This window comes from Sesamum indicum, linkage group LG12 (assembly GCF_026168435.1).
Source record: "Sesamum indicum cultivar Baizhima isolate 11 linkage group LG12, ASM2616843v1, whole genome shotgun sequence".
NCBI classification, from domain to species: domain Eukaryota; kingdom Viridiplantae; phylum Streptophyta; class Magnoliopsida; order Lamiales; family Pedaliaceae; genus Sesamum; species Sesamum indicum.
Window position 1 is genome coordinate 13,423,004 of NC_142668.1, and position 22,373 is coordinate 13,445,376.

General features: G+C 35.4%; 3 protein-coding genes across 5 annotated transcripts; 1 reads left to right on the plus strand and 2 right to left on the minus strand.

Moving 5' to 3' along the window:
- Positions 1–763: 763 nt before the first annotated feature.
- Positions 764–8,059, minus strand: LOC105174922 (fimbrin-4). 2 transcript variants are annotated; one of them, XM_088876388.1, is made up of 15 exons: positions 7,871–8,059; positions 7,400–7,708; positions 6,991–7,161; positions 6,515–6,753; positions 6,253–6,424; positions 6,118–6,156; positions 5,868–5,936; positions 5,633–5,749; positions 5,036–5,247; positions 4,344–4,499; positions 3,926–4,125; positions 2,746–2,903; positions 2,529–2,625; positions 1,907–1,998; positions 764–1,524 (listed from the first exon to the last, which is right to left on the minus strand). In XM_088876388.1, exons 2-15 carry the CDS (start codon positions 7,484–7,486, stop codon positions 1,042–1,044), a joined length of 2,292 nt encoding a protein of 763 aa, XP_088732514.1. In that variant the 5' UTR covers positions 7,487–7,708; positions 7,871–8,059; the 3' UTR covers positions 764–1,041. The 2 variants fall into 2 exon arrangements, with proteins under 2 accessions (XP_088732514.1, XP_011095479.1); XM_011097177.3 differs by having other exon boundaries at positions 7,826–8,059.
- A 5,162-nt stretch (positions 8,060–13,221) lies between these two features.
- Positions 13,222–15,345, minus strand: LOC105174923 (rho GDP-dissociation inhibitor 1). Its single transcript, XM_011097178.3, has 6 exons — positions 15,238–15,345; positions 14,660–14,889; positions 14,497–14,563; positions 14,070–14,288; positions 13,819–13,943; positions 13,222–13,615 (listed from the first exon to the last, which is right to left on the minus strand). The coding sequence occupies exons 2-6, from the start codon at positions 14,873–14,875 to the stop codon at positions 13,538–13,540; spliced, it is 705 nt and encodes a 234-aa protein (XP_011095480.1). The 5' UTR covers positions 14,876–14,889; positions 15,238–15,345; the 3' UTR covers positions 13,222–13,537.
- A 3,449-nt stretch (positions 15,346–18,794) lies between these two features.
- Positions 18,795–21,867, plus strand: LOC105174926 (uncharacterized). Of its 2 annotated transcripts, none has more exons than XM_011097184.3 (6): positions 18,795–19,371; positions 20,080–20,191; positions 20,279–20,450; positions 20,541–20,746; positions 21,018–21,167; positions 21,493–21,867. In XM_011097184.3, exons 1-5 carry the CDS (start codon positions 18,911–18,913, stop codon positions 21,141–21,143), a joined length of 1,077 nt encoding a protein of 358 aa, XP_011095486.1. In that variant the 5' UTR covers positions 18,795–18,910; the 3' UTR covers positions 21,144–21,167; positions 21,493–21,867. The 2 variants fall into 2 exon arrangements, with proteins under 2 accessions (XP_011095486.1, XP_011095484.1); XM_011097182.3 differs by having other exon boundaries at positions 21,018–21,157.
- The last annotated feature ends 506 nt before the right edge of the window (positions 21,868–22,373 follow it).

Below are 22,373 nucleotides of genomic sequence, written 5' to 3' on the forward strand. Positions count from 1 at the left end.
CTTATATATTATTTTACTGTAATTATGATAATCTTAATTCAAGCTTACCATCTTTATAATTTATTTTCTAAATTTTTCAACAAAATTGATGTTAAGGTGTTCAAATAACATGAATAAGTTAATGATATTATTCCGATAAATAGAAAAAAAAAATGTGAATTAAATTGTTATAATTAATTAAAAATATATATTTTTTTCTATGATGCAAATTTATTTATAGTCTATGAATAAAAAATCATATTACTTAAAATATTATTAAATTAACATTAAAATTTTAATAATATTCAATATTTTAATAATATAACAATAAGTATTCGTATAAATTAATACGAGATATATTAAATGAAATAAATTTTTTCTAAATTATTATTTAATTAAAAAACAAGTGCAAATATTAAAACAAAAATGATATTCCTCTAATATATAAAGACAAGATAATCAATTAAACTTGTTTCAAAGTAATTTTGCCTCAAAAATTACTCAATTTTGCTTTTTATATTTTCTACAAACACTATACACTTTTATTTGTTACAACTTTCAACCTTTAAATGTGATTATCCCTTTTAGTTAACTCTGTCAATCATTCAGGTCAGTAGGCGAGATGATAAACTTCAACCTGGGAAGAAGCTTCAAATTTTAAATGAAACTTAAAATTTGAGCCTGAAATTTAAAGCTCTACTTGCTTAAGCTCAGAATCTGAATCCCAATGATTTCCCAGCTCACACTCGAACTGTATTAGTCATAGAGAAAACAGACGACCGCGTACAAAAATAAACCTTTAATGCTATAAAATTGGCAACATTTGCTCCCAAACTGAAGAATGGAACAGCTCTTAGCAGAACTAGAAACATATTTCAAAATTTCCCCCCCAAAAAATATCATTATTGTAAGCCAAGATGACATATTCTCTTTCTTTATAAACTGAGAACATGTATCTGCGTATAACTTTGCAACAAAGAACTTACCCATTTGAGCGGACTCACCTACACAAGTATTCCTACACTTTTATTTATGTTGTGTTCTAACAAAATTCTGCAACCACTATTCACTTTGTGGTTGTCTCCCCTCATTCACAGGTGGTGGAGCAGATGTCGCAGTATCAGATGGCAGATCATCTGCTTGGGCAGAGATTGCCGTATCAGAGACTGTATCATCGAAAGTCATGTGTGATATCTCAGAAACAATCGAGCCATCATCTTCCCCACTGATTGACGGCTCTGGTGATGCTTCATGAGAAGCTTCTGTAGCAGGGGATAAAGAGTCATCAACAGGAAGCACAGGGATCAGGCCAGGAGTTATGGCAAGAGCTGTGGATGCAGAGCCATTAGTAATAGGTGAAGCTGCTGCATCTGAAATAGATACAGAAGCAGGCGACTGAGCTTCGTCGACCGAAGGCTCTGGTGATGTCCCACGACTAATGGTAGAAGGGGACGCAGCAGCAGACGACTCCGAGTCTTCCACAGGCTGCTGAAGGCTCCAGTACATAATACTTGCCGTGAGAGTAAGAATCATTTTTTGGTTCACCTGTCAAGTACACAGGCAGGAGCGATATCAAATATAATGTTGTCACAGTTGCTTGTTTACAAGAAATTTTAAGGATCACACTCTGGGGCCTCCTTGTAATGTGGGATACAAGGTATGGAAACGAAATTTGAACTAAGGGGTAGGACAGTGTTTAAGGTTTGCTAAAACTCAAGCCAGCTTTCTTAACCCACCCACCCCCCCCCCCCCCCAAAAAAAAGAAAAGAAATATCCAAATCTTCCCGTCCTTTTATCTATTGAATACCAAGGGAGGGATATCGTGATTAATATCAGTAGTTTGTTGCATTTGAAATCAAGTGTAAAAGGCTGCAAACCCCTGCTATTAGAAGTAACTAGAGGCACACAGCAGAACTTGGATCCTTACCTCAATGATATCCTCAGGCAACAAGAAAATGGAACAGCCAAGCTTTCTTGCAACACTGATTATATAGGTAGCATTCAGCTTCTTCTCCTCATCTGTTCAGAAGATAACAAAAGTCAAATTCCCATTTACGCTTTTCAAAATTTAGACGTAGCATTGACCACCTCATATGACAAATCACACTGAGATAAGCAAAGGAAAAGATCAACATATGTAGTTACGAGATCGCAGGAGAAGTCTGCGTTGAAAACTACTGCTCCATACATACCGTCCACCTTTTCCAGTACATACACCCCAAAAATGGCATTCCTTTCCTAGCACACGTATTAAAAAATTGTATTTCCCCTTCATTGATGAACACTCCCCCCCCCCCTTTTTTTTCCTTTTAGGGGGACGCACGTCAGAAGCTTGTAACCATATGGCAATCGTACTTACAGATACCTTAGCTATAAATGCAAAATATTCTCAGGCATCTTAAAATTTCTGCTGCCAGATATCTAATGAAATATCACTACAACTTTGAACTTTTGACTGTTTAGGATGTCTGTCAATTATAAGACAACGAAAATCATCCAAGTAGATTAAGCAAAATTTATTAAGTTCAAAAGTTGAAATGGCAACTTACCACTTTCACCTTTGGTTACAAGGTTCCAATTAACAACGCGTGGCTCAACTGCACTAAGAAGCTCAAGAAAGAATAGTCCATTTGAGAGGCTCTTATCCTACATAAGCATTCAAAAATTCCATCATTACCAATCAGCAAAAGGGAATATGATACCTATAAGACATGCATGCATATACAGACTCGTGTGCTTGGTGAAGTATAGCAGCTTATTCTCAACCTTGAAACTCTCCATTTGAGATTTTCTGCCTAAACTCTTTACTTTTCTATTAGCCCAGTTCAGTATATCAGCATCAGTAACCTCCCTTCCTTGGAAACGCGACCTCAGTTTTTTCAGAAGTTGAAGCATATTAAATCTCATCAACTGCCAAAGGAAAGCTGCAAGGAAACCAGTGCCGAACATACTTGAGAGTTGAGCACTATCATCCATTATTTAGTTTAGTTTCAGCTCATGCAAGTGTTCAAAACATTTATAAGAAATGAGGACAAAGTAACCACCTCATCAAGTAGAATAAGAGTTACTATGTAGAAACTTGGAGAACTTTTGGCAGAAGACATTCAGAAAGCAAAAAAGAGGTGTTTAAACATCATCGACTACCAAAGTAGGAAACAAATCAAGAAACGAAAAGTAGGCCTTGAAAGTCACTAGAAATCAGATACAAAAAACTACGCTGGGACACTTCATGCTGAAATATTATCAGAAGTTCGTACATGTACTTCATATACTGGTCTGCTCATCTGGATACTGCAATCCTGCCTTTTATGGGTCTCAAAAGAGAATTAATTATATCAATGCAAGGGCTCTAACAAAAAATACCAGAACTAACTTTTGCTTTTCAAATTCCTTTTACTCCATAATAGCCTAGAGCATTTTGGGCCTAACTCTAAATTGAAGTTCATTCATTCTTCATGTCTTTTAACTTTTATTTTTCAAAGAAAATAATATCTTTGAACACTTGTAGCATTGAGAACTGTGTAGCTTTTGTTTTCGTATTTATGCTGATTTATATAGTAAGTTGCTTGCACCTTTTCCAGAGGTGAAAGTACAAGGCAATTTTCGTTTTCTGGTTACTGATGCAATGAGAAAGCCAAATGCATTGGCCAAAGCCATTCATGATTGAAAAAGGGCCTTAGCCCACTGATCAAAAGAATGAACAGAAATTGAAAAGAAAAACTTATGGCTGGGTATCGCTATCTACTAGGTTCTTTTATTTTATCTAGATTGCTGAGGAAAGAGGAGGATGCAATACGGAACCACAATTAACACAACTTAACACAGGCCCTGGGGAAAGTGCTTAATGCTGTGCTAATTCATCTACTTGGCTCAAGACTTAAACTTCTGGAATGGATTTGTAAAATTCCAAACCAAAAAGAACCTAGTCAAGAAGGCAAGTAGTTACCAAGTATGAGCTTCTTATTCCCTTGCACAAAATCATTCCCAGCTACATTTACCAGGGAGAGTTTCAACAGCTTTCCTATCCGAACAACTTGATTGCAGTTCTCTACTTTTCTAAATGGCATTTTTATTGGTGGTTTTGTTGCCTGCTTCCAGTTGACAGATCCTGGAGCAACTTTATCCAGCACTTCCAGGAGAACCCACCTGCGCACATGATATGTTTGATCGATGTATGTTGATGAAAACCAAGATGACAGATATCAGAAAGTGAAACCCAAATGGCAAAGCTAGATTCCAAAACATCAAAAGAGCTGTTGTCCTCTGTAAAGTACGAAAAGCAAAACTCTTAAACAAATGGGTTCCTTTGTAATTTCATGTGCATAATTGTGTTATAAGTAACTTCATAAAGCTGGAACACTAACCCATTTCTGACATCCTCAAACAAGTTGTTGACATAAGAGACACTTCCTAGGCTGTTTATCCACAGACGAAAACACCTCTCTTCTCTAGACATTAGCTCATCATCTGTCATCATCTCTGCAAAGGAGACCTTTTTGCTGTCTGTGGACAAACCATTCCTGGGTAAAAGAAATCAGGTACAAAGTCCACAGACTTGAGTCACAAAGATATAAGAACCAGATACGCAATAAATGCTTATAACTTAAAGAGACACATGAGACCAATGTTTATTATTTAAAGATACGAAAACAAATAATCTCAACAAAGGTGAAATTCTTTCAGAGATGAGACAACTGCACAAGAGTACCGCATCTCACATAATTGCACAATATTCCGAGATTTACCTCCTAACAGGAGAAAAATTAGTGCACTGCTGGACTATAGCTTTTTTATCAAAAGTATCGACGGTAAATCACAAACGCCGCAAATAAGTTCAGTACATACGAGCAACGTTTCAGTGGAATAACTGAACATCTATAAGGTATTTGTTTGAAGCAAATAGGAGAGACTATCAGTTAGCAATGATGGTTTTGCCTTTTTGCAGTCAAACAACAACAACATTAGCTCCTTAAAAGAATTCATACCACTTTGTAAAAGCATAATATAGCTGTAGCATCCAATTCCTTATCCATGTCCAAGAAGAAAATTTTCTCACCTCTGGTGGAATATCTGTGCAACAAAAGCAAGATTCAAATTACTTGAGCCTTCCACAATATCCTTGGGAGTTAGATATCTTTTGCAATCCATTTTCTCAGCATGCTCAAGAACCAAATTGGCCCTTTCAGTGGGATCCTTCGTATCTAAGGTGGCAGGACTGCAATGCTCCGGCGCAAGTACATTAAGCAGGTAAGTATACGCTTCCCCATCCTACAAAACATGACTATGATAAAATCATAACAGCTGAAAATGTTTGTGAACTATAAGAGGAGCAAAAAGCTCACTGCTATCTGATTGATAGTTAAATGGACAACCATAATCCTAGAGCACATCATGAATAAGCAAAAGAGGCCCAAAGCTAATCTCAAACTTAGAAATAAGCCAAAAAACAGAAGTCTCAAATCCAGTCATTCTCTCCTGTAATTTTTACACTGGGACCACATTGCACATTTAACATAATCTCTAAAATGCTTCCATAACACCTCCCTGGGGGGCTTAAGAAGCATAATGAAATCCTGTCACCGTCAACCCAATCTCCAACAGAAATTAACCAACATTCTTACAACTCAAAATCAACTCTATAACATGGACATACCTTCAAGTCGGAAGAAAAATTTGTGACAGTTTTTTTGTAGCCTGCTTTCTTGAGATGGAAATTCATCCACTTCAGCAGAACTTTTTCGGGGGCAAGTCCCATAAGCTCCTCAACGTCCTGCATATATTAATGACACTTATCAAAGCGTGCCATTAGGCTGAGTTCGAAGCTCCCCATATTGGAAAAAGAAAAACCCTGCGAATTACTATGATTAAAAGGAAACATAACCAATTACATTGTTGTCCTCAACAAGTTCCAGAAGTTCGGGTGTCTTTCTGAGGTTGAGATCTGCCAATAGTTGGATCTGAAGATGCCACACCAATGCAGTGGAAAGAGTTTACATCAGTAAAGATCAAAGAGCACAACTATCCTTTGCTATATTCTACTCATTATAGTCAAGAAGCCTTGCAGTATCTCTTCCTTCCTTCTTTCATACTAAAGCGAACTGAAAACGAAGAGATTTTATGAAGCCCAAAGGTGCTAACCTTTATGATCTGAGAAATTAATCCAAGCAGCAGATGCGGCTGCAAGGGACGAACAACAAAACATAAACATCTCAACAAATGATTTAGATATAAACCCTTATCCCGCAAACTTATCAGCACATCAGCTCAACTTACTCTTCCTTCAACAAGATCCTGAGTACCAATGTTAACTACTGTGCATCCAATAGCCTTAGCAGAGTTGAGACACAGTGTGTGATTCTCGTTTCTTTCCCATGGATTGAGTACTCTTTTCGTGTTAATAGCCCGATCGTCTATTGTGCCAGGTACTGCCACATTGATCAGCTTACTGCAACAATTTCAAGAGAAAAGTAAACCACCAGAAACTATCAAAATCAAAGTAGTTAATTTGGAATACCAAAGCTGTAAGTTAAAATACCATAGTAGGACTCCATCCTTTGCAAGATCAAATAAAGCATTTGAAGCCGGATCAATTGGAAGGAATTGCTTCAGAAATGGGTCGTCCCTGAGGTAGCTGTTAATATGTGCAACATATGCTGACTTTTCAGGCTCACTAATAGTGTGAAGAAGGGTGGTCGTGGTGGCCTTCAGGAAGGACGAAGAGTGTTTTGGATCTCCCAATTTGGTGTTGGCTCTACTTTGTAAATCCAAATATGACTGCTTATCCAAAGCAACAACAAAAATGTTACCGACTGTCTGTCTAATCTTACATCAAGCAGAACGAGTTTAAACCCAGTCTCCACTTCACTAAAGGCCATTTCCTCTTAAATATTGTCATGATTACAACCCAGAAGCGAAAAATTAACCTAACAATATTTATATAGCCAACTTCTAGTCTGTTTACAACCCAGAAGCAAATTAACCTAACAATGGATAAGGTGCAAAAACACTTACCCTGAGGAAGCCTTCAAAATCTACCTCATCATTCATATCAGAGTGTGATTCTCCCAATCCTTGCCTAATCTCCTCCTCATCAAATATGCCACTGAAACGCTTTAGTTTTACCATCAGAGATGGCAAATCACCAACTGTAACTTTACCATTTTGATTCTTCGTTGATATGAACTAGCCAAAGAAAAGATAAATAAATAAATAACGAAGTAAACAAACTAAACACAGCACATATTCAATAAATTAAATAGAAATGCACTTCAACTGGCTATCAATTCTCAGATGCAAGAAACACACAGATAATGCCGATAAAATTCCTCATTGATTTAACAATAAAAGTACATCACCACATCGACCAACACCAAAATTAGAGATTCATATACAGTAGAAAAGGGATAAAACGAAAGTTTACTTTGGACTTGAGGGTGCGAAGCTCGACTTGCGTGAACTGGCTCTGAAGCCATTGATCGGAAACCAAAACTCCAACAAAACTAGACATCTTCTTCTTGCCCCCGCGCTTCCACAAATCGCGGGGAAATTCCTCCAAATCGCACTAAAATCCGAAGTGGTTGTCTACCCCAGAATCCAGAATTCCCAATCTCCGTCTCAATCCAATCACGCCAATATATGCAAACAATCCATGCAAACAGAACCCGATACTCCACAAATCTCGGACGAGTTCCCTTGGGTCCCCGCCAAAACCGAAATCGACAAATTCAATCTGAAGAAAAAACAATTGAATATGAGTCTAAAACACATCAAGATTCTGAGAATGGTCAAACAACGATACGATGAAACAGGACGTGGGATTGAACAGTTCTCAATAGTACATGCATACCTGTCAAGAAAATCCAAGATTTGCGCAAGCCTTTTTCGATCTTACCTTTCCCTTATGAGTTTATTGAAGGTTTGACTGTTGGATATGAATTTCTGAGCGTTGCTTACAAGAATGGAGGTGGAAGCGCAATTGCTTCGATGAAGGGCAAAGAAGAGGAGAGAGAGATTTTTGGTTGTGGACACGCAAAGACTATTTGGAGGAGGAGCCAAAAAACAGAAGCCAGTTAATACGAGAGAGTGTATGGAGGCCCAGTATCGAGAGAACCCCACGCGGCGGTGTTTCGCACGCTCTCTGCTCGCCCAACACCTCATCCCCTTATTTACACCTCATCTCCTTATTTCGTCACTTTTTGTGCCCGTCTATCGTTTAGCCGCCCCTACCCTACCCTACCCTACCCGGATTTTCTTCATCACTGCTGCCTATTCCTATTACTTACCTATTATTATTTATCATTTTACTTTCAATAAAATATGCTCTACTTTCTTATACAACAAGTGTTAAATTACAACTAGCTTCCTAATTCTTCATCTAATTATAAATATTTTTTTACAAATATCTTTTATTTTATAAGTTATTTAATAATTAATTTAATTTTTTATTTTTTTTATAATAAATTGACCGAAATATTTTTATAAATTAAAATTTATAATTTTATTTTTTTTCGTAAAATAAGTGAAGAGCAATAATTATTTTTTCCTTTACCCCAAAGACTAATTTTCCAACTAAGAGCCAAAATATTTCATAATGTCTGGATTCGTTTTTTGAGTGTTTTATGGAGATAGAGAGAGAAAAATAAAAATAAATAAGTGTGTGTTAGAGATAGTATGTATGTTTGGATTTATTTTTGAAGATAATTTAAAATAAGTAAAATATGTTTAATGTTGATTTCGGGAGACAAAAATTATTATTCATTGTCAAATCATATTTTTTTTATATATATTTATGTATATGTGTGTGTATATACATATATGTATGTATTTGTGCTAAAATAATTAAAAATACATAAATAAAGTATTTTTGAATGATGACAAATATTGAGTATATTTTGACTTATTTCAAAAATAATTTAAAAATAAAAACAAATATAGTGTTTATGTTTTGAAGTATTTTATAAAATTACTGAAAAGTGCATATGAATTTATCTATATTTATTATTTACCTATACTCCCACCTAAGTCATCACCACAATTAATTTAATAAATATATATATGCCATTTTGTAGTGGTTTTTTCTCCGTTCCGAATATGTATCGTCGATTTATTAAGTTCTGAGCAAAAAAATAAAAATAATCAGGCTTGAATTTTATACTTAAAAAAAAAACCATTATGTGTAATATAAATTACGAAAAAATCGACGCTATACTATCAATGAAAATTTCCGTCGGACCTATTTATGTTTTCATCTTCATTTAGTTCTTTTGAGCAATCATTATAGAGAAAATTTGTTTATATATATGTATTCTCAGTAGCAATACATGGATTTGACGTCGCAGTCAAATATAAAATATAATTTTATTAATTAATTCAAATATATTCTCGTCTTCATACAAATGTATACAAAATGCATATTTTCCACTTAAAATAGAAAATTGAAAATGAAAACATAAAGAAAAAGAAGAGTTTTGACGACGTTGAGGGTATATTTGGTATTTTAGTTTCACCAAGAAACAAATTATAAAGCATAGAATTGCGTAAACCAATAATAAGTTGTACGTTTTTTAATGAGAATATGTTACATAATTACACTTTAAGATAGGTGGGGGAAGTCGATGTCGTTTTTATGAATACAGGCCGAGCAACAATAGAGATCCTTGTGGGGCTGCTTCTCTTTGCCAACTTGAATTTTTGTACAAATGAAGAGTTAGTTTACCGGCTTGTTTTACTCAGATCCGTCTGGATAGGCTCACAACACAATCAATTATATTTGTTATATAATTGATTTATAATTCAAATATAATATTCCATCATTCAATAGATATATCCCACTTATTAGTTGATTAGTTTAATTTTACCAAATTTTGATTTGAATTAAAATTATTTCTTTTTATCATAATAACGATTATTTCATAGAAACCACAATACTAATTTGGAAAAAATATAAGCAATTATTATGATATTTCAAATGAATAAATTACTCCACTACTAATTTATGTCGAAATTTACATAATCCATGTAATATAAGAAAAACTGCCGCTATAATATCAAAATAGTTACTGGTCTTTGGTCCTAATTATCGGGATATTAATTTCTATGAGTTGGTACATTACAGATAATACTTGAAAAAAATGAACTTCAATAAAACCAAAAAGATTTATGTTACCAAATTATGACCAGCAAACAGTTCCAAATTGTACTACTACATTCAAAAAAAAAAAATATTCAAACTGTACTATTTATTTTGATGTGCATAAACATAAACTGGCACAGAAAGGCCCTAGCGGCTCATAAAAGAAGAAAGAAACAAAAAGCTTATGGCACCCTCCAGAAGGCCCAGGACATGTCACGCCTATGACGTCCCTAAGAGATTAAAGATGTCCCAGCCCATAGTTTAATTAGGCTGGCCCAAACAGTGCAAGAAACCCAGGAAGAAGGGATGAAACCAAGGACATCCCCGATTTGGACCATGGTTGAAGCCCGACAAAGTATTTGGTTCAAAAGGCTCACACACATGGCAACCCACTCTTCCACGTGACACATCAGCATCCACTTGGACCATATCAGCTGTAGCAAGGAGGACTCCCCTGGCGGCTAGGACTCCTTGCAGATGAGAAATTTCTCCGGACAAAGAGAACTCCTACTAACGTCAATCTAACTGTGAATAAGGACGACCTATTCCTTATCCTAACCATTCCAACCAATCTCCACGAATATCTAGGGAGTGAGATAGAGCTCTAACTGATGGGGGCACTCTCCTATAAATATAGCCTTGGTCCCTTTAGGTGGGGGACACCCCTCTCACTATCTAAACACCTCTCTTACTCTCTGAACTATCTCTTAAACTCAATCTAAGTATATCATCACGTGTTCTTATACTTTTCACCAAATTTATTAACCAAATATCGATTCTTAATTAAATTCACTTACAGTTTGCTTTATTTCATCTCAAATTCAATATTAGGTGTCGGAGTGCTAACGCATTTTTTGCAAATTCCCCCTTCAAGATCCGGATACGGTTCGGCCCAAGTTTCAAATAATAGTCCCTATCTATTGAACTCGTGCATTTTTTGAATGCATCATATTTAATACTGGTTATATTAATATCTCAACAACCCAAATATAACTCTAATTTGTGATAGAAAAAACCTTTATAAATCACAAAAATATAAAATTGATTTAGACTTATAATGAAAAAAATAATATTTGAACATTATATATATTAAAGAAAATTAATTTTATTGTTAAATACATTTTCACATCTGAAGTATGCATTTAATCATATTTATGATGAATTTTTTCTTATTAATTTATACCCATTAAAATATGTTTATTACAATGATTCCCCTAAAACATAGTTTGAATTATTATAACAAATCTATTTAAAATAAGAGGGTATTTGGGTGAGCTTATAAGCTTTATGAAACACATTAAGATGTTTAGGAGCTTATAAAATGCTACAAAATGTTTGATAGACTCTTTAAGAAAGATTTCATAAGCTATTCTAGAAAAAGTAAGGACTTGTCAACTTATTTCTAATATATTAAGAAATCCCTTTGAATTAATTAAAAATTTGTCATTACTAACATCTTATTAGCTCCATAATTTTATTTTATCCCTACACTTCATGAACTCATTCATAAATAAAATTCAACATCTTACAAATTCTAAAAATATATTACAAAATGTATGAACTTATAAAATCTTTTATATACGCTTAGCCAAACACCCTCATTAATGTTACTCAAGATTTAGGCTTAACTGCATTTTCCTGCCCTGTATACATGGTTAGTGGCAAAATAAGGGTTGTAGATATAGGGGTACCAATTAATTTTTTCGACAATTATAGGACTCCGCCCACCAAATTTTAAAAGGTGGTCGGAATTTGTTGAGGTGGACAAATATAGAGTTTTTTAAATTGGGAGGAAAGCTATTTAGATATTTTTTTTAATCTCTTATATGCCGCATAAGCACTTATATAAAAATAAGGTCAAATTGCATAAAAACAAGCTTCGAATTTATATTTTATACTAGCTTCATGACATGGTGTATTCACATGCATATAATAAATCATCTTACACGATTTAAAATGTACTATAAATTAAAATAATATATAACTCAATACATTAGCTTCAAAAAATCAACTTAAAAATATAATCGTCATTAAAAAAATAAATACATAAAATTATTATTATTTAGATAATTATATATCTAAAAAATAAAATTATTATTTTATAAAATATAAATTTAAATAAAAAAACTAACCCCCCAATCTGCTCTCTTGCTGGCGCCTCCCAAAAAAGAGGCAAAGGCAACACCTATAACCTATCTGCAAAGGGGGGCGACGACCCCAAGCAACTGTCGTCGCCTAGTGGTGCTGGGAGGAGGGGCATGAAGCGTCGTCCCCCCCTCCCCTCCTTTATTGGAGGTATTTTCAACCACTTTTCAAAATTGAAATTTTTAATTTTAGGATATTAGTTGCCATTCTATATTTATGGTCCTTATTTTATGACTATCTCTTAAATGCAATTAAGCCCAAATTTGATTACTTTTCACATTTTAAGGATTTTTTTTTTTGGGCTAATTTTCATACTTGAAGAGATGAATACGGCTATAAACATATTTTAGGGAAGCAAAATATTTTCACCCTTAGTTTTAAGGGCTCCAGCCACTAATAAAAAGACCCATTCATAGCCAACTAAGACTATGTGGTTTAATGTGTAGGATAGGGCAAGATTTGCGTGTGAATACTGCCTTACTAACAAAAACCAGAATTAATTATTTTGACAGAATACCCATAACTAATTTTAGAGTAGCGACTTTGACAATAGGTTATTTGACAATTGATGACCCCCATAAATAATTAGATTTTGGTGCATTACTCCCGCGGACCTGGTTGAAGGATGACAATAGTTTTGTATTCTGGAATGGACTGCACGCCCCCACGCCACCCATTTTTCTATATTATAATGAAGTTGTTATTTTTTTCTGGAACCAAAGAAAATAAATCCAAATAATGTAAAGTGTCATTCATTCCTTTTCAGCAACCCGCCACCGACCGCGGGCAATACCGCCAACGAATGTCTGCTCAGTGTCCGCCCATTATTATTCCGCACCGGCATCTTAGGAGACGAATTAGGACGAATTTTATTGAATTACTGACCCATCAAATTTTTGACCCGATTAGTCCCCATACTTTTGCAGATAGAAAACAGAGAAAAAGAAACTTGGGACTAATTAAAATTGAGTGGCAAGAATGGGGCGGAAATAAAAATTAATTGTAGCTGAGTGAATACATAAATAATAGATTTCTCGCCACGTTATAATTGTATTTTTTTTCTTTTTTTTATTTTTTGGATAATTAACTAGAACAACAACTAATGAAGAGAACACACTCGCAAACATTAATAAAAATTCAAGTAATACCAAAGGAAAAATATACATATATAGTAGACCAAAAATGTTAAGGATGAGTACTTGAGTAGTGGTTGTGGGCCGGGCTTCTCGAAATCCTTCCTCTTGCAAAAGTGCATGACCATAAATTGGGAGATTTATCAGACTACTGGGTGGCCCATTCCTTCTGGATATCAAAAGTGTAGTTGATCTCTAGGTAGCATTTGTTGTCATCGTCAATAAACTGAATCAAGTCAGATCTAAGTCAGTCATGCGATAAATATATTATATTTGTTATTTGATTGGTATACTGTATAAATAGAGTAACTAGTCAGATAACAAATACATGATGGGACTAAACTTGATTCAATTAAATTTTTTTTTTATTATTATTAGTTCGTTAGAGAGACGGAGGAAACTCTGACGGGAAATTAATGTATGTTCAACCTTTGATTTTGCGGAATATGATCCTCTAGCAAACATTCCCGATGGAGTCGTCTCTTCGGCCATTTCATGTACATATGGCTCCACCTGAGGGCTAAAGGTCCCCAGCATTTCTTTTGCGCTGTCCACTGTTACATGTTAACAAACACTACTACACATTAATAAATCAAAATCACAATATTAATTTAACGCGTCAGAATATTGAATTCTAATATGACTAGAAGGAAAGAAAGTATTAACACATGTACATATACCTTTGAGTCCAGCCTTCCAGACAGTATTAGTGTACTTGAGGCCACAAACGATGTCGTTGCTGACCTTGAAGGAGAATCGCAAGCGATAACGGCTTCCTTCCTTGAGCGTAAACCACAACCCTTTTGGGTTTCCACCCTCCGGAATTGGAAGCTCGATGTCAGATCTCCCCGGAGACAGGATTGTCAGGTTCAGTATTTTTACATCTGGTTCTTGATCCTCTGCAAATTATCCCGCAATTCTCAATTATATAACATTGGTTGATCTAATTAGAACGAAATTTAGCCTAGTTTTCTACAAAAGTAAATGACTTATTATTGCTTGAATTTGACCAAATCGATTCTAAACGAAACATTTCATGTATGTTTAAGGTATGCCTGTCTTGTACAGGAAAAAACGAAATACGTACGCTGAAAAAGTTATACGTACCTTGAACGGCATCAGCATCCACACTTCCTAAGAGTTGTTCTTTCCACCTCCTCAAGCTCTCATCATCCTGAAATGAAACCATATTATATATCTGAACATTGAAAATCCATGCAAGAATCGTATTAGTTTAATCTAAGATCGATCGATGAATGAACATGAAAACCTTGTCTGTCTCAAGATGTTCTTTGATGGTCCGTTTCGGCCCTAACTGAACCTGCACTTCTTCTACTTCATCCTCGGTTGTGTAACAAGAATTAGCTTCACTAGGCTGTCTGCTCACACTTCCCTCTAAATCAGGCGTCGCGTCGTCCTTCGCAGCAGCGCTGTTTGTCGCACTGTCTGAATCATTCTTTTCTTCTTTATTCCCATCAGATCCCATCTAATTATCTCTATCTATATCCAAAACAAAACACACCTCATCAAACATATATACACACACACACACACACACACAATCTTCTGCTTTGCAAGAAATCAATGAACTTAGAAAAAGAATAAAGGAAACGACAGACGTGTCCCCTCTAGACAAAACTGTCAAAAAGGTTCATCATGCAGCATAATTGAACACAAGAACGAATGGGGAATTAGATGGCTTGAATGTTAGAGAATTGATGGGATTAGTTAATGATGATTTCCATACCAGAAAAAAAAGAAAAAAGAGGAAGTTGAGGGGGGCTGTCTTAACTAACAAATTTACAACTTTTAATCATGAATGTGTTCTGGAAAGAACAGTGCGTGCACCTGGTAGAAGGTGCAAATGGGGAGAAAGACAGCTTGTTTAGGTGGTGAAAAATGATGAGATGATGGAGTGGAAATGGAATGATGAGTTTGGATAAAGGGGAGATGATCATCAATCACATTTACAGGAGTAAGTATTGGTTTGTGGTGATCCCATAACATATATATGTGAAAATAGGCAAATATTGAGCAAAATTTTGAGAGTGAAGGTCTAAGAGGTAATAATTACTTTAGTATGGATATTTCTTGATTTTTTCAGAGTATAAATGGGACCGAAATCTTGGCAAGCTATTTCGGGTCTTTTACTGTTTCTTGAGAAATTCTAGTCTTGTGAATGGGTTTTGTAAATGTTTCCTTCTATATACAATGCAATAGATATGTGGATGGCTGATAAATATTCTATTTTCTAAAATTAAGGGTTATGTGTCAATCATTTGTACACTCAATGCATAAAACATTGGGTGCGTGTGGGAAAAAATCTTATAAAAAATTTGGTCCGACCAAATTGTGTATCAATTTCATAGTAAATGTAATACATTTGCCATATAATTAGTTAGTCACTTTTTTTGAATTATACACACATAACAAGATAAATATGTTACATTTATTGTATAATTAGTTCAAGTTTAATAAGTGCCAATCTGAATTAGAATTTTCGGGGTTGTGCTATATTTAACTGCATAATAGTGTGGAAGAGGGTGTTAGTCAATGTTAAAATTAAAGAAAAAGGCACATCTCTCAGATAAAATATATATATATATATATTTCCACATCTTACCTTTAATCAAGCTTATGAATATCCTTGAAAAATGAATTCATTTATTTAGTTATTTTGATTATAAGAGTTCAGATTTGATGGGCCATGGGCTCGTTTGGAGCTTGATGGGCTAAAGTGGGCCCAGTTTGACTTGGGCTGTTGTAGGGCTGATACGGATTTTAGTATGCTTTTTAATATGGGCCTAACCCAGGAGAGAAAAAAGCCCAGTTTCAGTAGCAGTTTAGATAAGTGTAGCATTGTTTATCTTTGTGAAAATATCCAATTTTTTGTACTTTTCTAAAATTAATTTAAATTCATTTTTATATTCAGTATGCTCTTGTAAATTAATCACTCCATTTTATATCATTTATTACTTACTTAATTTTATATTTAAAGTAAATCATTTATTTTTTATTTATTTATTTTTGAAAAAAATACAATTTATGCTAACTAGTATTTTTTGTACTTCATTAACTAATTCCCAAAGCCATATATAGGAAGAAGAAAAAATCAAATTCTTGATAGATAATCTAATTTTAGGAAACTCAACGTTCATGCATGGCCAACCAAATTCCGAAAAATTTTATAGTAAATAGTCTAATCAGATATGAATCAATCACATGATAAATATAATATAATTAATATATAATTTAAAAAATTAACTAATTAAAGAATAAAATATATTATATTTATGATATTTGAATTCAAGTAAAAAAAAAAAATCGAAACCGCATGCAAAATCAATATAAATTCCCCCACAATCCCTTTGATTTTCCATCTCCCTCTCATTTTTCTTCCTCTTTGAACCAAAATCCCCTGTCATTGGTCAAAGGGAAGAAGAAACAATCATGGCTTTCTTCACCACCCGCCTCGCCGCATTGCTTATCTCTCTCTCCGTCGTCCTCTCCGCCGCCTCCGCAACCGACCTATCCTCCTACTTGGAGGGATTCAAGGACCATTTCAGGTTCCTGCACAGCATCGTCCCAAAGGAAGAGCAGGCCAAGGACTGCCAGTATCTTACCGAGCAAATGACCGCTGCCGTAAAACAGGTGGAGCAGTTCTCGGCGACCGCAGTGGCGAAGCGGTTAAAGGATCCCCCGACCGACGATTGCGCTAAGAAGGCCCTTCTCCTGTGCGAGGAGGCGTACAAGAAGGCCGTGGAGATGTTGAAGAAGGGGGTGGAGAGCGTCTCCGCCGGAGACTTCGTTCAGGCGAAGAAGAATTCACGCACGTTCATTAATTACATCAATGCCTGCGACGACAGCTTCGGCGAGTTTCGGAATTTCGGCGACTGGGCAAGGGGCGTCGGCGATGACTGTCTTGGCAAGATTGTCAAATACGTTTAGAAATCATGATTATTTCAAAATTATAATCGAGGGAGATGCTATTTGTTATATGTTCATTTTTTCTCATCATATTATGAAATAACATTTTTCTCTATTGAACAATAATTACTCTATTCCTATAGTACTTAATTTCTGACCATAATTATCTTTTGACATGTATATAAAGACGGTCTTAAAAAATATCATTAGATTATTTTTTTTTTAATAACTTAGCTAGTGATTCAAATTAAATTATTTTGAGGTCAAATAATACTTAAAAAAGAAAATCATTTTTCCATTTTAAAAATATTTTTATTTTATATTCAAATTCAAATTTTTATATATCTTGTGCAAATATTATTGCCTTTTGATGATGAAATTGTCAATATATTCACTACACATATTTTGGTCCACGTCAAAGTCTAATTGTTCTAATAATTTTGACCTTTTGTGTTAGAAAATAAACCCATCAATATTATTAATTATTGGATCCATTAGATGAAGGTCACCATGCTTCACTTTAAAATTAAACATGCAATTAGCCATTTATATAATAATTAACTAATTACCCATTCATGATATACAAATAATGAATTAAACATTCTAAATAACTAATTAATAATTAATGCTTTTAATTGGATGATTTATTCTTTCAACAGAAAAGATCAAAATTATAATTACTGTGTTTTGAAGTGGATAATAACATGGTGGATGACTCAACACATTTTATTTATGTGCAATGAACACATTAATAATGGTTTAAATGCAATATAAAATGAGTAAAAAATTTCATGTGATTTCTTTTAGCATATTACTCCTCTGTACTTTTTAAAAATGAAGCAAATTCTTCTCTATATAAACATTGTTTCATTTTTCAAAACACATGAAGTAATTTGCTATTTTTTTATATATATTTTTGAAAAATATGCAATTTACATATGAGAAATGAGCAAAAATCATGTGAAAAATAAAATAGCAAATTACTTATTGTATTTTGAAAAATGAAACAAATTACTCTCATATCTAACTCATTGATAAGAGGATAATTTACTTCATTTTTTGAAATACAGAAAATAATTTACAATTTTTTTTTAATAAGAGGGTATTTTTACTCATTTATTATATTACATGAGGATGAATTATATTTTGTATTAATAATTTTATTATTAGATGTAATGGTAGCATTATTTTCAAGGGACTAACAGCAACGATACGGACTATTTTGTTACGTTTTATAGTTAAAAAATATTTATGCAACACTAAGTCATAATTAAGGTTCCAAGTGTATTTAACCCTATTGACTTTTACAGAATAAGTGAATTCGCAAGAGATGCAACACCAAAGAAAACAGTTCACTCACGCAAACGTGGCGACTGTTGATTGGCTTTCGCAAACTACTGCAAACCCACGCTTGTTACCCAAACCCCTAGGTGAAGGGGCAATATAGTCATTTTAGGATTATATAAGAGAGAGATAGAGACGAATAGAGCAGAGAGAGAGAAACAGCAGCGGGAGGGTAGAGAGAGAAAGAGAGAGAGGAAAGAAAGGGGTAAATTTTGCGATAGTAGGAGTGGAGTGGCAAATTGGTAAATTAATGAGTGAGAGAGGGGGGGCAGCAGCACCGCCAGCGGGGCTGGTGGTGACGGAGCAGCAAATAGCGGAGGCGCTGGAGGCTCTCCTCCGCGACACCAACGCCTTCACCTCCTTAAACGGCGTCGTTCAGCAGCTCGAGTCGAAATTGGGTGTTAACTTAAGCCACAGAGTCGACTTCATTCGCAGCCAGATCCAGCATTTCCTCCGCCTCCAGGCCCAGCACCAGAATTTCATGTCCCACCACCATCACCAGGGAAATTTTGCCCTCAATCAAACCCCCAATTTTCACCCCGTTCCTTCGCCACATCTGCCTCCGAATTTCACTGCACATCATACAGCAGAGGGTTACAGCTTCCACCCGCCGCCACCATCCCAGCCACAGTTGTCGCAGCCACCGCCGGCGCCGCCGGTCGCAGTGAAGAACCCTAGTGTCACCACCGCCAGTGTTTCTGCGAAAGAGAGGTGGGTTTCTAATTTCTTAAATGATTTCTTTTTGCTTTTTTTTTTCTCCTTTTGGAAAACAAAGAGAGCTTTGTGAAGGGTCGTTTGGTTGGTGAGGAAATTTTGGGTTTTCTTTGCGTATTGGGAACTGTCCTCAACTTCTGGCCACCAAACAGGTTTTCCATTTTCCATTTCCGTTGCTGTTTCCTAGATTTGCTTCCTAGTTACTTTCTTTGTTTCTGGCTTCAGTTATTCTCTAGGTGACCCAGTCATGATCAATGCGTAGAATTCACAAAATTAAGCTTTTTGGTTTTTTAAGTGTGTCGTAATGTTATCATTTCGAGTAAAACTATGTGGGATGTTGGTGTAGATGGTTGCTTTTGTTTGCCAAAGCACACAAATTCCGTTGTATTATCGAATTCCGGTTGTTCAGTATGTTGACCGAATTGAACAGCAGAGAAAGGGAATGGCATGACATTACTTGTGTGTTTGTTGTTGGGGAGGAGGAAGTATTCTGACAAGATTAGTAGCTTTGAATTTTTTATTTATTTTCAACCCTCCAATGTCGTTCAACATTTCATGCAATGAATCATCCAACAGTAGCTCCACCACGGGCATTAAATGAGCATTAGCCTTGTTCTAGGCATTGTTTTCAAATCAGTATGGTGTGCTTATCAAACTTACTAGAGCTCGTTGGCTTGATGTGATCTGTGTGCAATGCTTTTACAGTGTTCCAACTGCGAAGAAAAGAAGAGGTGGCCCTGGAGGCCTAAACAAATTGTGTGGTGTTTCTCCCGAGCTTCAAACCATCGTGGGCCAGCCCACCTTGCCAAGGACTGAGGTTCAGGAACCTACTCTATTGTTTATTCTTTGTGTTTCATCTAGAACAATATTTGTACATTCTTCCTAAAACTAGTGTACTTTGCAGATTGTGAAGCAATTGTGGGCTTATATAAGGAAAAACAACCTTCAAGATCCGAACAATAAAAGGAAGATAATTTGCAATGATGAGCTCCGCTTGGTATTTGAGACGGACTGTACTGATATGTTCAAGATGAATAAATTGCTAGCTAAACATATACTCCCGCTTGAGCCTACAAGTATGGATCCGTCCGTTGAGATTGGTCGTGTACCTTGTTGGGACTTTGATGCTTATGATATATTTGCAATGTCATATTGTATTTTTGCAGAGCAGACAGCTGAAAATGCTAAGAGACTGAAGGTCGCTGCGGTGAAGGTCGATGTTGCGGGATCTGATAGTAAAGGTGATGACCCTGTTCCAATTGTGTTAATATCTGAAGCACTTGCCAGTTTTTTTGGAACTGAGGAGCGGGAGATGTCACAAGCAGAAGTATTAAGGCAGATGTGGGAGTACATAAAGGTTAATCAACTTGAGGTATGATTTGTTTATTTGTTTTTTCTGCTTTATGCTACAATTTTTCAGGTGACAGAAACTTATTTAATAATTGTTAATTTGAGGGGCACCTTAGAACAGCCTTCACCTTTAGCTCTTTCTTGAAATACCTTCCCGAAGATAAATTTGGCAGTCGGCACTGAGTTATTTTTGTGGACTTACCCATGCATAATGATGTTCACCATCTTCTTTGTTGTACTTGGGCAAGAAGTAGTTTTCTTCAATATGTCTTACCATGTTCTGCTGTTCTTAGGATCCTTTGAACCCAGCAGCCATAGTCTGTGATGCTAAATTACAAGAGCTTCTTGGGTGTGAAAGCATTTCAGCATTAGGGATACCCGAGATGTTGGCACGGCGTCATTTATATAAGAAATCGTGATAGCACACTGACTGGTAAGGAAAGGTATTAATTACTCTTGCCATCCTTGTAACTGGTTCCTCTGAGTTAATTTTCTAACCACCAAAAGATTGCGATACTGGAGAATTTGCCTGAAGATTTTGCTGTCTATTCAAAATTCCTTGGCTAATTCTTGCTGCTGTCCTGTCTGTGATTTCACATCTTTTGGCCTCTCCCTTCCCTTTTGTTTGTTGTCCTATCCTGGTTATTTCTTGTTAAAAAGGATTGGGTTCTTTGATTTGATGGATTATTGGGAAGAACTATGGCTTTAAAATTTGTTCTTTATGAAATTCAGTTGCAACTCTGATGGTATGCTGGTGGTCTTCTGCAGATATATGATGTTAATGCTAACTTATTTGTGTTCTGATGCCATGTCGAGTGCTTCCTGAAAAGAAGGTTCAAGTGGCTTCTACTTTCAAGTGTTTAGGTTTACGGCTGTTGCTAGCACTGGAAACTCAAGTTTAATTGTGGGCTAGGTATAATCCAAGGTTTTTCATTCTTTAGTGTGGAAACATCTATCTATTGCATTTCCAGGTGCTGTAAATATCCTGACCGTAGGACAACAGATGTAAAAGAAGATTATACGCTGCTATGCCGGTTCTGTAAAATGAATGATTATCGACCTTAGGTCAGTGTATCCACAAAACAGCATGTTATCCATGCTGATGTGCTGCTTTATTGCTGTATATGAATTTAGCTGCCTACACGACTCTCGTGATATTTTCAAGTTTAGAAACTCTCTGGGGAAAATTCCTCTAAACAAATCACTGGTATTCTTCTACACTACTAAAAAGTTAAGCTAGTAGAGCGGGAGTGTGTGCCATAGGGCACAGACATCGGTTCCCTGTGGCTGAGTACAGAGAAAACAGGTAGTCCGAGGGTACCTTGTTTGTGTGCATTCCCGATGGTCATGTTATGTTTGCTTTTCTTTTGTGGGATTTATGTAGAAAATTCATTCTAGCAAGTCCTTTTATGGGTGAAAAATATTATTAACAAATTATCACAAGACGCTTCAATTTGAGCATTTTCCCGCTATATTCCAAAAGAAATTAGAAGACATCTCAGTACGAGTATATTTTTATTCTATTTTGTCTTTTCGTACCAAAAAGATATTAAAAAATATATTAATACAAATACAAAAACAACTATTGTAGAACATCTCAAGGCAAATATATGTTTATTTTATGACATCTTTTCATAAAGAAAAGTAAA

What these genes read in the sequence shown, in the direction of transcription:
- LOC105174923 (XM_011097178.3), bottom strand. Translation starts at nt 14,875, where the DNA reads ATGGGATCTGATGGGAATAAAGAAGAAAAGAATGATTCAGACAGTGCG. An exon ending in GGATGCTGATGCCGTTCAAG is followed by an intron (nt 14,289 to 14,496) that starts GTACGTATAACT and finishes GATAATTTGCAG; the next exon opens with AGGATCAAGAACCAGATGTA. An exon ending in CATATTCCGCAAAATCAAAG is followed by an intron (nt 13,616 to 13,818) that starts GTTGAACATACA and finishes GACTTGATTCAG; the next exon opens with TTTATTGACGATGACAACAA.
- LOC105174922 (XM_088876388.1), bottom strand. Translation starts at nt 7,486, where the DNA reads ATGTCTAGTTTTGTTGGAGTTTTGGTTTCCGATCAATGGCTTCAGAGC. An exon ending in GCACAGATATTCCACCAGAG is followed by an intron (nt 4,500 to 5,035) that starts GTGAGAAAATTT and finishes TCTTTTACCCAG; the next exon opens with GAATGGTTTGTCCACAGACA. An exon ending in CTCAAATGGAGAGTTTCAAG is followed by an intron (nt 2,626 to 2,745) that starts GTTGAGAATAAG and finishes ATGCTTATGTAG; the next exon opens with GATAAGAGCCTCTCAAATGG.
- LOC105174926 (XM_011097184.3), top strand. Translation starts at nt 18,911, where the DNA reads ATGAGTGAGAGAGGGGGGGCAGCAGCACCGCCAGCGGGGCTGGTGGTG. An exon ending in ACTCCCGCTTGAGCCTACAA is followed by an intron (nt 20,451 to 20,540) that starts GTATGGATCCGT and finishes GTATTTTTGCAG; the next exon opens with AGCAGACAGCTGAAAATGCT. An exon ending in TAAAGGTTAATCAACTTGAG is followed by an intron (nt 20,747 to 21,017) that starts GTATGATTTGTT and finishes TGCTGTTCTTAG; the next exon opens with GATCCTTTGAACCCAGCAGC.